The 16643-nt window shown below is 29.3% G+C and overlaps 1 protein-coding gene across 3 annotated transcripts in view; it reads right to left on the bottom strand.

Moving 5' to 3' along the window:
• Vps39 (vacuolar protein sorting 39) overlaps nt 1–16643 on the bottom strand; it is a 75965-nt gene that overhangs the window by 34746 nt on the left and 24576 nt on the right. For all 3 annotated transcript variants that reach the window (XM_075367160.1, XM_075367159.1, XM_075367161.1), the window contains exons 6-7: nt 13128–13326; nt 4602–4843 (exon numbers count right to left, since the gene is read on the bottom strand). In XM_075367160.1, the coding sequence (XP_075223275.1) occupies nt 4602–4843; nt 13128–13326 (441 nt within the window). The remainder of the gene's footprint in view (nt 1–4601; nt 4844–13127; nt 13327–16643) is intronic.

The following is a 16643-nucleotide window of genomic DNA, read 5'->3' as shown; positions in this document are numbered from 1 at the left end:
TGCTAGTGATGAAGAAGGTAAAAGGACTATCGACAATTAAGAATACTATAAACAAGAAGTACAAATTATCAAAAGAAGAGTGGATTAAAGAAAAGTGTTTAGAAGTGGAAAAAGAATTGATCATTGGTAAAATAGAAAAAGCATACAGGAAAGTTAACGAGAATTTTGTGATAGATAAGTTAAAATCTAATAATGTGTTAAATAAAGATGGTACACCAATTTATGACATGAAAGAAAAGGTTGATAGGTGGGTGGATGGAGGAAATGAATTACAAACTGGTGTACAAACAGGAATTCGAAGAGGATGAAAGGGAGATACAATACTGAGATTTGAATATAATAAAGCATTAAAGGATTTGAATGGGAAAAAGGCTCCTGGGATAGATGGAACAACTGCAGAATTACTGTGCAGTGCAGATGAGGAAGCAATAGATAGATTATACAAACTACCCACTGGTTTGGTCTAGTGGTGAAATGTTATCGCAAATCAGCTGATTTCAAAGTCAATAGTTCTAAGGTTCAAATCTTAGTAAAGGCAGTTACTTTTATACGGATTTGAATACTAGATTATGGATATCAGTGTTCTTTGGTGGTTAGGTTTCAATTAACTGCACTCCTAAGGAATAGTCGACCTGGGACTGTGCAAGACTACACTTCATTTACATTCATACACATCATCCTCATTCATCTTCTGAAGTAATACCTTATGATGGTTCTGGAGGCTAAACAGAAAAAGAAAAAGTTACACAAACTGGTGTGTAATATTTATGAAAAAGGGGAAGTTCCGTCAGACTTCAAAATGAGTATTATTGTCATGATACTAAAGAAAGCAGGAGCTGATAAGTGTGAAGAATGCAGAACAATTAGCTGAACTATTCATGCATCACAAAATTTAACTAGAATGCTGAACAGACGAATTGAGAGGAGAGTAGAAAAAGAGTTAAGAGAAGACCAATGTGGTTTTAGGAAAATTATAGGGACAAAGTAAGCAATTTTAGTGCTCAGATTAGTAACAGAAGGAAGATTAACAAAAAACAAACTAACATAACGGCATTTATAGATTTTTTCTTTTTTCTGTTTAGCCTGCGGAACCACCAAAAGGTATTACTGGGTGAATGAGGATGATGTGTATGAATGTGTAAATCTTGAAGTGTAATCTTGTATAGTATCAGGTAGACAATTCCTGAAATGTATGGTTAACTGAAACCCAATCACCAAAGAACAACAGTATCCATGATCTAGTATTCAAATCTGTATAAAAGCAACTGCCTTTACTACGATTTGAACCAAGAACTCTCGACTTCAAAATCAGCTGATTTGTGATGATTATTTCACCACTATACCAAACCAGTGGGTTGGTATTTATACACTTAGAAAAGGCATTTGATAACGTATGCTAGAATACAATGTTCAACATTTAAAAAAATGTAAAGTTGAAGTACAGAGATAGAAGAACAAGTGCTAATATTTACAGGAATCAAATAATCAGAGAGGATAAGAAAGAAACAGTAATAGAAAAGGGAGTCAAACAAGGATGTTCTCTCCCTGTTACTTTTTGATCTTTACATAGAACTAGCAGTTAATGATGTTAAAGAACAATTTAGATCCGGAGTAACAGTGTAAGGTGAAAAGATAAAGATGCTACGATTTGCTAATGATATAATAATTCTAGCCGAGATTAAAAAGATTTAGAAGAAACAATGAACGGCATGGATGAAGTTCTACACAAGAACATAAAAAAAGAAAACAAAAGTAATGGAATGTAGTAGAAATAAAGTAGATGGACAACTGAATATAAAAATAGGACGAAAAAAGACTATGGAGGTAGAAGAATTTTGTTATTTAGGAAGTAGAATTACTAAAGATGGACGAAGCGGGAGCAATATAAAATCCCAAATAGCACAGGTGAAATGAGCTTTCAGTCACAAATATAATTTGCTTATGTAAAAAATTAATTTAAACAACAGAAAAGCATTTTTGATATGTTTGGAGTGTAGATTTATATGGAAGTGAAACTTGGACGATCAGAGTACCTAAGAAGAAGAGATTAGAAGCTTTTGAAATGTGGTGCAATAGGAGAAAGTTAAAAATCAGATGGAAGGTGGGATAAAGTGACAAAAGAAGAGGTGTTGCGGCAAATTGATAAAGGAAGAAGCATTTAGAAAAACATAGCTAAAAGAAGAGACACTCTTATAGGCTACATCTTAAGGCATCCTGGAATAGTTGCTTTGATACTAGAGAGACAGGTAAATGGGAAAAATTGTCCAGGTAGGCAACATTTGGAATATGTAAAACAAATTGTTAGGGATGTAGAATGTACGATGTATACTGAAATCAAATGAATAACACTAGATAGAGAATTTTGGAGAGCAAATTCTCTATCTGAGAATCTGAGAATCAAATCAGTCAACATAACTGAAGACAAAAAAGTTCTAAATAAGATATAAATAAATACTTCTAGTTCTACATAAACCTAAAAAAAAGTAATTTATTTATTAACTGGAGTTGAAAAAAACAGGTTTCTACATAGCACAATAATTAATTTTTTACTTAGTAAAAACAATTATTATCTGGTAAAAAATGTAACAGAAAAATCATTTATTGCTTTAAATTCATTGTTAAATCTTCAATTAATTATATGTTGAATATATCTAATTTTTAATTTTTATTATATTAAGTTTATTTTGTGGGTGTAAGGTGATTAATACATTTGCAAACACACACCTTTATATCTTAAACAATATTTTAAAGTTAAATCATTTGTAATGGAGGCTAATGAATATTTTATGTATACAAGGTAAGCAACTTAAAATTAACCACTAAAGATTAGATACAGTTGCAACAGGTAATATTTTATGAATGAAATGAAAATATAAGTTAAATTCTGTATTCACAAAAGCAATAGTTTAAATATTTACCATATTTTTACAAAAGATGTTCAAAGTGAGTGTCCTGCCATGTACTTGAACAAGCAATATACTTTTGTGGTTGAGTGATCATACTGAGAATCACCCGATACAAAAAATTCTTGTTAATGTAAACAATTTCTTACTAAATGTTCGCTTTCAGTTCATCAATAGTGTGGGGATTTGATTCACATTTTCTATCGAATGAGGATTTTCTGTCACCTGATACCTGGTGTGTGAATTAACATGCCCAGATAAATGAAACTATGTTTCATGACATGAAATACAGCATTAGATCTATCTGTCCGTTGACAAATGTTTTGAGAAGCCAATCACAATAATTAAGTTTGGTTTGTCTGTTCTCTCATGTTGTTACACAGTTGTTACAAGGTACTCTTACACATTTAAATCATGAAGAATATTACACCAAGATGTGTATTTTACACCACTTCATTGTGGTAACTTACATATAAATATTTTTGGACCAACGGTAATTCTTCTTTGAGTAATGATTATGGCTTTTGGGTCTCCGGGAAGATCCCCTATTTCATTTTGCATTTGAAACTAACCTCATTGTATGCATTTTTTAATCAAATTGTGTATACTACTAAATGCTGGGATTCAGAATTTTTTCAGCGCATATTTGACATGTATCTTGAAAGGAATATACATAAGGTTACACTGTAGCAACCCTTTCCATGATCAAGTAAGGAATTTTAGAAAAACACAATGAAATTACACCGTACTGAATCATGAACAATTTACAACTGACACTAGTAGATGAAAGTAGTAACATACACACCTAATAGTGTTAGCGACATTAATGGTGACGCTCACAATACCTGCAGTTTGAGCCAGCTCGGTTTGGTTTTAAGTTGCTCACCCAGTACTGTACTATACTTCACAATACAATCAAGTTCTGAACTTATGTCTACTAGCAAAGTTGTCATATTTTTTATTTGCAGAAGTATTGTAATGATAAAAGTGATGTACATCACAGTTCATCATTAACAAGAACAGAAATAAATATCTTTCTCATGTCTCCTCTAAACTGCAAGTATGTATTAACATCCACTAAAAAGAATGTATTTTCCGGTTTCAAAAATGTATGTTATTCTGAGATTGCATCAAATTATAAATACTTCAGATTTTTGCAGAATGACATATGCTTTCTAATACTGAAACAGTTTTTAAGATTTTGTTTAAAAGTATCCGACCAAAGTTGATGTCAAATTTCAAGTTTAAAATAAATAAACCCTATTTCTACAATATAAGGAAAATTTAAATATTTACTTTGACTATCATTAGTTAATGTTACTTCAAATGATTTAATTATGAAATCTAAGTAAAATAATTAAAACGATGTAAAATATTTTTTTTTTTTTAAATAAAATAGTGTTAGAAAAAATGTTCAGGAGTTTTCAATCAATAACATGTTCTACTCGACTGATAAATTCTTTTGTCACAGAACTTCAATGATGAATTAATGCTATACTTGCATAATGAAAAATAATGTTAATTTGATTTCTTTTTTATTCTTTAAGTTTTCTTTAACAAAATCATTATTTTATAAACACCACACTATCTCCTTGATGATCATAGAGCTAGTATGGTAAGATATCAAATTCTTTAAATATCTTCATTTAAATATCAAATGTTAAAATTAATATTAAATAAATGTAAATAAATACAGACCGTTAATTTTAATGCGAGTTGAAACTGCTTTTGTTCTAATAATATCCGTATTTGATGTTCACGAGGTACAGAACTAATACAATAAACATGTTCAAAAGTGGCGACATAAATGACACCTTGTTTACAGCGACATATCACATGTCCATCTTTAATAGGTAATGTTTGTATTTCTAACATTGGATCGACAGTCTGTACCATAACTGTGTCACGTAAAACAGCAATTAAATATGGATCATCATAAACTGTTGACAATAAAAAAGATAAATGAAAGCAATTCAGAGAAAAATGTTTTATTTCGTTCATATAAATTAATGAACCAGAGTTCTTCAAAGTTGAAATTAATAAAAGACTAAAACAGAGGAAAATATTGCGGACAAGGGCAATGATAATAAAAGAAATAGATTACCTTTTATGAAAGAATAAGAAAGGGGTGTAGACCCATTAGATCTCAGCATTAATATATACAAAAAATATATTACTATATAATTTATATAGACAGTTATCCCAATATCTTCGTATGAACCTGCCCAGCAGGTCCCTTGCATGATGTCTACTTCTACTTTCTTATACTTCCCCTAAACTTTTGACTTCTTGATAGCTTCTGTATCTCTTTAGACCAGAGTTTCTTAAACTGTGTTCTACAGAATCCCGGGATTCCATACAGATCACTCAAGGGTTCCATATAACTTACATGCTTTTTTCATAACATTCAAGACAAAACAATAAAAATTAACGCCCCATGAAATTAAAAAATAGAATCCCAACTAACCATCGCTTCCACTAGCTTACGCAATGAGATTTTTTTTGTAATACTGCACCAAAATCCTGTCTTTACATGAGGCATTTAAGTGTGCACAGTTGCCTGCCTACATTATTAAGGACATTATTTAGGTAAGGTAATTTACACAGAAATCTTTAAAATCCACAGGTATATCCATAAGTATATTAATGTGTTCATGCAAGTATGTATTAATTATCTTACCCATCTGTGCTTTTAATATGTGGTCAGTAGCACAGTAGTGAAAATGAATGAATAAAACTATAAGCACTGCAAAAATAATCACAAATATTATCTTTGCATTCGACCCAACCTCAAAATGAAAACACTATTGCCAGCAATGGAACTGAGGTAACGTTTTCATTGAAATAGTATAGTCTGTGTAATAGAGCTAAAGATGATGAAATGATTTCATTTTCTGTTAATAGTGGCAACTTCACCTGTGATAATTAAGAATTTAATTAAAGTAATCTGTCATATATCCAGTCAAATTCAGTTACATTTATAATGAAATAAATGAAATAGTTACTTGTCGATGCATGTCATATTTTTTTATATTAAGTGTTTAGTTATTGATATAAACTGTACTGGTTCTGTCTTTGAAGTTATAAAACCCAGAAACTGTATTATTGGTGCATTTTATATTCTGCTATTAATCATATTATCAATGTTAGTAACCATATACACTTTAATCCACCTTAAGGTAAACACTATTTTTTGCTTTAAAATCAATTGTCAAAATTTTGTTGCAGGATGGAAAGGTGGCTTAAAAAAGGCACACACTCTATAGTGTTCTACCGCAGAACTTGATTCTTCTACTTTGGACTTGACAGCTAGTTCTTTTGCTAAAGATTACGGAGGTTATAATGAGAGAGCTACAAATAAAATGACGTCAAAAGAAGTTATGCCAGTTATTGTTTCTACAAGTAATCAACCCAGATCAGCTACTAAAAAGCTTAGGAAGTATGATGAAAGTTGTATGTCTTCGGGATTCAAGAAGAATAATGGAATCCTCAATGTGTTATATACAGCAAAGTTCTCCCAAATAGCTCAACGGCTCTAGCCAAAATGCAATCGCATTTGGAATCTGTTCATAGTGAGTTTAAAGAAAAAGATGTTGAATTCTTATTCGAAAAAGTGAAGAACTCTTAAAATTAAAAAGTTTGATTGTTCAAATCACAAAAATGGTAAATGAAAAAGCAACTGAGGCTTCTTACTTAGTCAGCTATCAGATAGCTCAATGTGGTAAAGCTTACTCAATTGCGGAAAATCTTATTAAACGTTCTGTTATGGAGATGGTAAAATGTATGTTAATGACAAATCTGCAAAAAAAATTGCTATCCCACTTTCAAATGACACGTTAGCTTAGCACATCAGAGATTTAGCAGCCAATATAAAGAATGAACTTACATTTCATCTGAAATCATGCCAAGTTTCATTACAAATGGATGAATCTACTGATATAGCTGGACTTGTGATATTAATTGTCATTAGATATGAGGATGAAAACGCATTATTGGAGGATCTTCCGTTCTGTAAATCTCTACCAACACATACCACTAGAGTGGAAATATTTGATCTTCTCAATTCTTTTCTTGATGAGAATCAAATACCATGGGACAACTGTATTGATATCTGTGCCGATGGAGCAAAGGCCATGAAAGGTGTCATTAATGGTGCTGTATAGCTTATTAAAAATATCGCCAGAAACTCTTCTAGTAGCCACTGCATGATCCACAGGTAGGCACTTGTTGCAAAAAAAATTTTCTCCCAGTTATTAAGAATTCTTCTTGATGAAATTGTCAAAATAATTATTTCATAAAATCTCAGCCACTATATAATCGTTTATTCAAAATACTATGTGAGGATATGAGAAGTGTACATACACACTACTTTTAAATACTGAAGTTTGATGGTTACCTTGAGGAAAGATACTAACCCGTATTTTTGGGCTAAAGGATGTGTGTTTTTTTTTTAACAACACAATTTTAAATTGAAAAACTGATTGTTTGATAGAAATTGACTGTTAAGCAACATTTTTACAAAAATCAATGAACTTAATTTAACCCTTCAGGGTAAACAAGTAAATGTATTTACTGCCCACAAAAAGATTCTTGCTTTTAAGAAAAATATAGAATTTCGGACAATTTGTGTGAGCTCCAACAATTTTGATAGCTTCCCAACAATAAAAGGTTTTTAGAAGAAGAAGATGTTGAAATAGAAGGAACATATATTGAGGAATTATTCAGCATCTGAAAGGTTTGAGTGAAGCTTTTAATCATATTCCAAATGAACAACAGATTAAATATCAAAATTCATTTTGGATTAAAAACCCATTTATTTTCAATGCAAAACCTTCAACTATGTTAGCAAAAGAATACAAAACTTTTATTAAAATGACCTCTGGTTCATTGTTGCAAGAAAAATTTAAATTAATGCTGTTAGTGAAATTCTGGTGCAGTTTAAAAGATGAATATCTTCATTTGTCACAAAAGTCTGTGTTGGCACTTTTACAATTTGGAACTACCCATATGTGCAAAATGGGGTTCTCAGCTTGTGTTGACAAAATATAAATACCGCAACAGAATAAATGCCGAACCTGACATGAGAATTCAACTTTCATCTATAAAACCTAAATTAAGTATATCTGCAATAATAAAAAGCAGTACCATTCATTTCATTAGAATTTTAATCCTGTTAAATACCTTATTTTTAAGCTATTTTAAGAACTTTTGGATTAATTTAAAAATTATTATTTGAACCAAATAAATATTGTTCGAAATAATTATCATTTTTCTTACAAATAATCCATTTAAAAAATTTTGCATTAAAACCATACTATTGAAGCAAACCAGGGGTTCAAAAAAAAAGTGGAGATTAAAAGGGTTCCACTTATCAAAAAGTTTAAGAAATATTGCTTTAGAATGTATAATTTCTAATCTTTTCCACGCTGTTTTTAGTCTTTCTCCTCTCATAATATCTCCCAAACAATTAGCTTTAATATTCCGAATTGTTCTGATTAAGCTTGAATTCTTGCTTACTTTCCTCTTCACTGCTTCATTTTTTACTCTTTCTATCCATTTAATTTTTTCCATGTCCATACTTCAAATGCCTCCAGCCTTTTGTTCCCTTTTCCTTGATATATGTGCTTCAAATTCAAATAGAAGTATACAATTCTATATGTATTTCTATATATATAAAAGTACATATATAACACAGCATTGCATAAGATTCTTTTCTAATTCTAATGCCATCTTATTTCATAATACTTTTTTTTTTTGTTAAATGTTTTAACATTTTCATTGATATTCTCATTTTTATTTTGTATTTACTTTTACAACATTCTTTTAAATAGTATCAAAGTATTTGTATTTACATTGTCTTTTATCCTCATTATTTTAATTTTCCTAACAATGATTGTCTTTCTACATTCTGATGTAATGTCTTCTAGTTTTGAAATCACCTGTTGAATATTCTAGAAAAAACAGTTCATTTTCAAACCTTATAAAATTTATTCTCCTTTCTTCTAAATGCTGAAGATATTTTCCTACATGTTGAATCTTCAGCATGCATGTTAAATGAGCTTGGTGACAGGTAGAATCATTGTTTTATTTCTTTTACTAAATCAAATCACTAAGTTTGATTATCCTTTATTTTTACAATCACTTTCTGACTCAGATAGTTCTTTAAATAACTTTCTATCTTTCCAATCTACTCTTTGGCAAAATATTAACACAAACGTTTCCCAATTAATAAGGTCAAATGCTTTTTCCATGTTTATAAATCATATAATTTTTCAATGTGTGGATTTCCCTCTTCCAAGCCTGAATTCACATTGTTCTTCTGAACCATTAGTTCTACTTTTTTACTCACAAAGGAATCATTGCTTGAACATGAAATTGTCCTTAATCTTGACACTTCATTCTGTTGTGTTCTTCTGGAGTGTTTTAAAGTATCATGACTGTTTTAAGAAAATTTTCAGGACACATCCCCCTACTGTACATTGTACAGCCAGCAGTTTCCAACCTTTTTTTAGAATCCATTTCTATGGCAGAGCTCTTTTGGCCTACCCTATGTCTTACACGTTAATGATGTTTAGGAGTAGTGTTATGAGAATACAGATAACAAGGGAATATAAAGTAAAGAGTTAACTAGTCTATTTATATGGGTTTAAGTTTCAAATGGCTAAAAGGAATTCTTAAAAGGTTGAGAATGTCCAGCCCCCAAGAAATCACTCTGACATTCAGTTCCAGAACGGTAATAAAATGTGGCTCATGATGACAAAGTGTATGCAACAGGTAAGTACTTGCTCTGCCTCATCATCTGCTAAAGGAGGTGCAAAATTCAACTAGGCATAATTCTGTTCAAACTGTAATTTCTAGTTTTCTTATTTTGATTCAAGTTATTATCTCGTCTTTTAATTTCATTCAATTTTTATTTATTCTATTTTCCTGGAGTAGAAGTGGAGTTCCTGGGAGGAGCAGAAATTGTATACCACTACAGACAGTTTCTCCAATTTTTGTATTCTTTCTACATTAAGACTTTAATCATTTCTATTTTATTCTTATAGCGTTTCCTCCCTTCATATATCTGTTTTATTGGTTGTATAACTTATATGATTTTGGGATTAAGGACCGCTGCTCTTATCTCATCACTTTCTATTTCAACCTGATTTTCTAAAGAATTTTCTTCATCACATGCTTTTTGTTAGATTGATACAGTTCTTCCATAAGTTCCCTCAACAATCCCATAAGACTGTTGTCACTTCTACTGGCAATTTCTTTACTGCCCACAATTTTTTTTCACTTAATCATTTTTACCTTTTTATATATTAGTTCATATTATCATTTTCTTTCTACATCTTCTCATCTAAAGCATTTGTATATGCAAGTCATTTCTCTCTGTCTTTTTGTTACTCTTGTTAATTCACTAATCAATTTTCAACAGGGCTTCCTAGCCCTTCATCCTTTCTGTTCTGGTATTTTCTTCTGTCTTTCATTTCTTTAATCACACAACTTAATACATATATATTGATGACATTCATTTTTAGACATTTAATCAAAATCATGATTAAATGACTATCATGATTAAATAGGTACATATGATGACAGTTTTTTCTTTTCAAGGATATAAAAAACAAAAAAAATTTAAGTTTCCAGAGATGAGTAAATAATAAGAGGCCTGTCCAGAAAGTAACTTAACATTTTTGAATAAAAAACCAACCAAATAAAAAAAAGGAATTTTATTTCATACATTTGAAAGGAACAATCTTAATCTACTTTTCTACAGTCGCCATTTAAATTGAAGCACTTATCATAACGATGCACAAGCTTTTCAATTCCTTCTCTGTAGAAATCTGCTGCAATAGATTTTTGGCAAGCATCTTGCACAAAACTTGTGATAACCAAGCTTCTCCGATACAATTTCATGCAATAAACTTAGTGATATTTTGGAGAAATGAAGCGAGAGTTCCATAATTGTAATGCGGCGATTTTCATGAACTTTATCATTGATTTTCATCATCAGTTCATCAGTCACAAGGCTAGGCTGACCACTCCAGTCCTCATGATGAATACTGTGCATCCATTTTTAAACTGAATGCACCACTGTCTCACTCCACCTTTAGTCATTATTCCATCTTCGTACACCTCACAAAATTGCTGATGAATTTCAATTGGTTTGAGGTTTTTTACTAGTAAAAACCTAATCACTGAATGCACCTTACAACTTGTGGGATTTTCATTTGAAGTGCACATTTCAACAATTCACAATGAACAAAATAGAAAAATCACAGTCCACACGCTATGACAGTTTGATGTGTACTGAATGTAGAAACGTTTTGAAGTCAAGATGGCGGCTCTATACCTGCCCAACTCCACGCTAGGCACAAACCTAAGTTACTTTCTGGGTCACCCTTGTATATTTGAAAATTAATCATCAATACTTTTTTCTGATTCAGTAATTTCTACTTCTTAAAAATGTATGAACATTTATGAATTATCAAAATACCCTCATTTTCATTCATACTTAACTAATTTTAAAAACCTACATAAAACTATAACATATTATTACAGGTAACAGAAAATTCAAGTTTGACTGGGTTTCAGTTGGTGTCATTATTTCTTGCATTATTTTGACATTTCAATAATAAAAAGGCATAAAAATTTATCTGGTATGAATATTTAACAAAATATTATTACATTAAATAAAATATACAATCAAAAATTAATTCAAAATAATAATTAAAAAAAGAAATAATAAAGGAAAAATTCTTTAGAATGCACAATATCAAAATCATCACTAAAATTTAAGAATTAATGCAATAGCTATGTATAAAATCCACAAATGACCTGTAAAATAAACATATATGCCCATATATGTTTCTTAAAGCTTTACAAACTACAAATGCATTCATAATTTGCTTTACAATTCTATACCTCTGCAATTGATAATATAAAATCATACTATTGTGGACATAACAAATGGAACGATTTTCAACTGCAGATCTGCAAATAGAGCAGTGAATATGTTAAAGAAATTGTTTAGTATGAACTGTAGAAATAAAAGATGTACATACCAAACTGAAAAGCAAATTTCAAAAGTAGTAGTAGAATCAATATTCTGCTATTTAACAGGTCTTTTACAAAGCAGTGGTGATTAGTAAATTTCTGTAATGAAAACTCTTTGATGGTTGGAAATTTTTTTTGTGAAAAACACTATTGCATTATCATCGCCCAGGTCAAAATAATAATAATAAGCTTTTTCTCAGATATTAAAATATTATGTTTTTCCTTTTTCTGTTTAGCCTCCACAACAAAATATTATTAAAACTATGATGAAAGCTAAGATAATAATACTAATATAATAGTTGGAGAGTCTGAGAATCACAAAAGAAGGTATACTTGGACCTCACCCTTTGAGGGAAAGAAGTAACAGACTGACTACATATAATTTCAAGCCATATGGTTTTTAAAATCTGCACTTGATTTTTTCATTAATAATCACTTACCAGAGTACTACAAACTTTTAAATACCGGTATTTAACTATATAACAACTACAGTATGATTACAAGTATTGTAGTTTGTCACAAATAAAGAGCTATGCTGAAAAGTTATTGAAATAGATTAGAAAACAAGTTTACACTCAAAAACGTATTAGATATTATATAAATCTAAAACTAGATAGCCATTTCAGTTGTTAAATTCCTTATCACCAGTAGAAAATGAGGACTTTAGAAAAGGAATAAAATATTACATAATAAATGAAAATGAACTAAAAAAAAAATAAAAAATTTAATTAAATCCAAAAAAGAGGAAATCATAAAAAAACACTAATTGACAAATAATTAGTACTTACAAAATGCATGAAACTAATTTTATAGCATTTTGTAGGTACTGTTTATTTATCAATTAAAAAAAATAATTTTATTATTTTTCCTCAGTGTCTACTGATTATGATGATTGTTTAACTGAAATTGCCATCCAGTTTTAGATTTTAAGTGAAATATTCGTAAATGGTGTTGAAATCTTGCTTATTGCAATTTGGTACTTCCATTTTTACCTGTTTCTGAAACGTGTTTGTAAAATACTAAGCTTTCAATTAGAGCTATTATAATTATATTATAGGATTCCAAACTGCTGAAATCTATATCTCAGAAAAAAGATGTTGTAACAAATAAAGCAGAAATTAAGGAGTAGAAAAATTATGAAAAAAATTAAAAAATTTAATGTGACCTGTTTATACATACCCATCGCTATAGGAATTTCAGGCCATTTCAACATTGAAATTAAGGCAGGATCTCCTTTATTATTTATAAATGTACTCTGATTCTCTTTGCCAATAACGAAAGTAGTATCAGACATTTTAATGACACTCGGCTCAGGTTGTTTCCCAGTCGGAAACAATTCCTTTTGATTAGATCCTTCAGACTGATGAACACCTGACAACTAAAATTAAAAGGAAAGCAATAAATTTATCACCAACACTACTATAGAAAAATATAAATAAAGAGAGACAACTTGTTTGAAATAACCTAAGCAACTATTGAGAAAGTTCAAAAAATGTATTCACTATTTAGTAGGTTACTTACTATGCACATGAAAATGATACAATACATTACCCCATTTATTCTGCTAATTTCAAGCCCTATGGTACTATCTGGTGATAATTTGATATGTAAAAAAAAAAAAAAAATAAAGTTTTAACAGAACAGAACTTTTTATAGCAGGTCTACTGAACTCTTCGTCTGATGCTTTGGCTTCAGCAAATGGATTATCATCATCAGGTTTGATAAATGTGCAAACTTCTATAACCATATTGAATTTTTTCAATAACTTTACACTAGAAAAACTGAAATAATATAAATTTGAATTATTCCTTTTAGAATGTCTTTTAAAAACTGGTAAGAAGTGTTCAGATTTTTAGCCCATCAATTAAGAATAATGAAATGTTAGAATATTCTAACAACTCTTTTTAAAAATTTTTTTGCTGAATGAGATGAGTACTGCTAAAACACATTTGGAACCTGAAAAAAAATAGGCTAAAGGGATAAAAAGGAAAGGCTGCAAAGAATATAAAGAATAATATAAATATAAATGCATGAATGTACATAACAGATTAATAACAAAAATGTACAGGTCAAATTGAGAACTACCTTATTTTATTGACAACAAATATTAATAATCATCTTTAAACTTCTAATTAAATAAAACAGATCCCACAATGATAATAAATTATAATCAAATAAATTATTTTTGTTTGATTAAAAAATAAATAGATTATTAAAAACAGCTTTATAGAAATAAACTTAAATAGAAAAAAGACCGACACATTAAGTTACTTATTTAATGATTTTAAATTACCTTTCATGTTTTTGTTATAAGTTTACTAAGTGTAATAAAATGCTACTAATTTTCTTTAAATAAATTAATAATTTTTCATGATCAATTATTTTCAGGAATAATTATACACAATTAAAGATACTGTAATGGCTATTGTTTTTATAATTAACAATCAAGGTTTATTAATTACTAAACATGCTAATATTCCTACATACTGGAAATCAGATATAATTAAAAATGTAATTAATGATATTTTATTACAAATACTCTGCATTATAACAATCCCATATTGTTACAAAATTTTCAATTTAAAAAATACCAAAAAGAAACCTTTTAATATTTAAACCTAAATAGTATAATGATAAAAAATAATAACAAAAAGAACCTCAGACACTGGAAATATTCCAGAAAAGTCTTATTATTTAATTTCTTAAAATTAATTTGAACAATAAGTAATGTAATTAGGTTGTGTTTTTTTAAATAGGGTTTTATGTTATTAAATAATTTTTTCAAAAGACATAATTTTTTGAAGAAAATTTTTCAAATAAATAACTTGATAAAACGAAATAAAAGTAATTTATTTTTTTCTTTTTAATTTAATGAAATTATATTACTACACAGACAGAAAGAGAAAGTGGTTAATTTTATCAAACAGCCTTCTTTGCAACTATCCACCATACATTAAAAAATGTTAAAAACATAATAAAACATCTGCTTATAACTTCATTTCATTATTTAATTTGTAACACTGAATTTGTAACAGAGCCATAGTGAGCTCATATCTACTAGTTAAACATAACCAACTGTGCTTCATAAAAAACAAATAACCTGATATTTAAAATACAGTGATAAATAATAAATAATGTTTTAACATCATATAAATATTTGGTTTTAGATTTCAATAATAAACCTAAGATCTATGCAATCAGATCCCAAAATCAGGTATGTTTTCTGATTTATGTAAAATAACCTCTCAGGGTCAAAAAATTGTTTAATTTTGATGATTTGATAATTTAATTGATGATTTCTTAAAATTATTGATAGACTGATCGGTTGGTTAAAAATTATCATAGCTACCATTTTCTACAAATCCTATAGAATAAATGTTTCATTTTTGCAAATGGATTAAGTGGTAAGGATCTGGGTAATTAGAAACAAGTAGTCACGAGTGATTTTCATATACTGTTTTTTTAATATTTTATATAAATTACTTGCAAAATTCTAAATCTATTCAAAATTTTAATCACAGTTAATATTATTAATATAATATTATTAAATGATTAATTTAACATAGGTCAACAATGGAAAAGTTGTTTGAAAACTAATAACTGATTCTAATACATTTTTGTGTGCTGGTTTCAGGAAAAATAGTCACATACCATATTTCACTAAATCAATTTTTTTATATTCTCAAAATTGATATTCAATATATTCCATTTATAAAACGTTAAATAAAAAATTAGGTCTGTTAATTTGTTTGATACTGTATTATTAGTTTGGTTACATGGAATGAATACAAATAATATTCATAATTTTGGTTTGATGCAGTAAGATGAGTGACTAATAAGATGATACAATATGATTAATTAGTGACTTCATGAGTCACTTTTATCAAACTATTAGCTAAGGTGATGGCTCACTCATTTCTACTACCCTTCACTCCACTGAAATAAAAATAAATAAGTTGGAATTATAATATTGTGTTGAAAGGTTTTGCTAGAGTTAAATAGTTTTCTAAACCTTCTATAGTGTTTTAGTTTTCTTTCATTTTTTGAGGTTATTTTATTTGTCCTGTCCTTGTGTTTTTATATTTCAAAATAACTTCAAGGGGTTGTGTTAATTACCTAATAACTTCTGTTACATTTGCAGAGAGTTTGTGGTGAAGAAACAGCAAAGAAATATTATAGACTTTGTTAAAAAAGTGTACTACATCTATTTTGGGGTAAAATTTGGTGACCAAGAAAAACATGGGCCCCTCATATAGTTTGTTCTAGTTATGTGAAAGAGCTATGCAAATGGACAAAAGGTAAGAAAAAGTCTTTTTGGTTTGGAGTACCAATGATCTGGAGAGAACCAAAAAATCACAGTGATGATTGCTACTTGTTCTTGTAATGTACAAGGGTTCAATCTAAAAAATAAGAAATAAATTGTCTATCCAATTGTTGTTCGGTAATACACCTGCACCTCAAGGCCCTGGCATACCTGTACCTTCAATTCCAGAAAAACTAGAAGATATACTGAACAACTTCGAACTCTCGACTTCCAAATCAACTGATTTGGGAAGACGCGTTCACCACTAGACCAACCCGGTGGGTCAGAGAGTCCTCCTATACTCACTCCAAATCACTCTGGGACTGATGAAACAATTTATAAAGGCTCTATCTAAAGAAGGAGTGTTTTAAATACATATGCTTCACGTTTTC

Source organism: Lycorma delicatula, chromosome 5 (assembly GCF_047948215.1).
Source record: "Lycorma delicatula isolate Av1 chromosome 5, ASM4794821v1, whole genome shotgun sequence".
Lineage (NCBI taxonomy): Eukaryota > Metazoa > Arthropoda > Insecta > Hemiptera > Fulgoridae > Lycorma > Lycorma delicatula.
The sequence above is the reverse complement of the archived record's forward strand: the minus strand, read 5'-3'. Positions and strand labels throughout refer to the sequence as shown.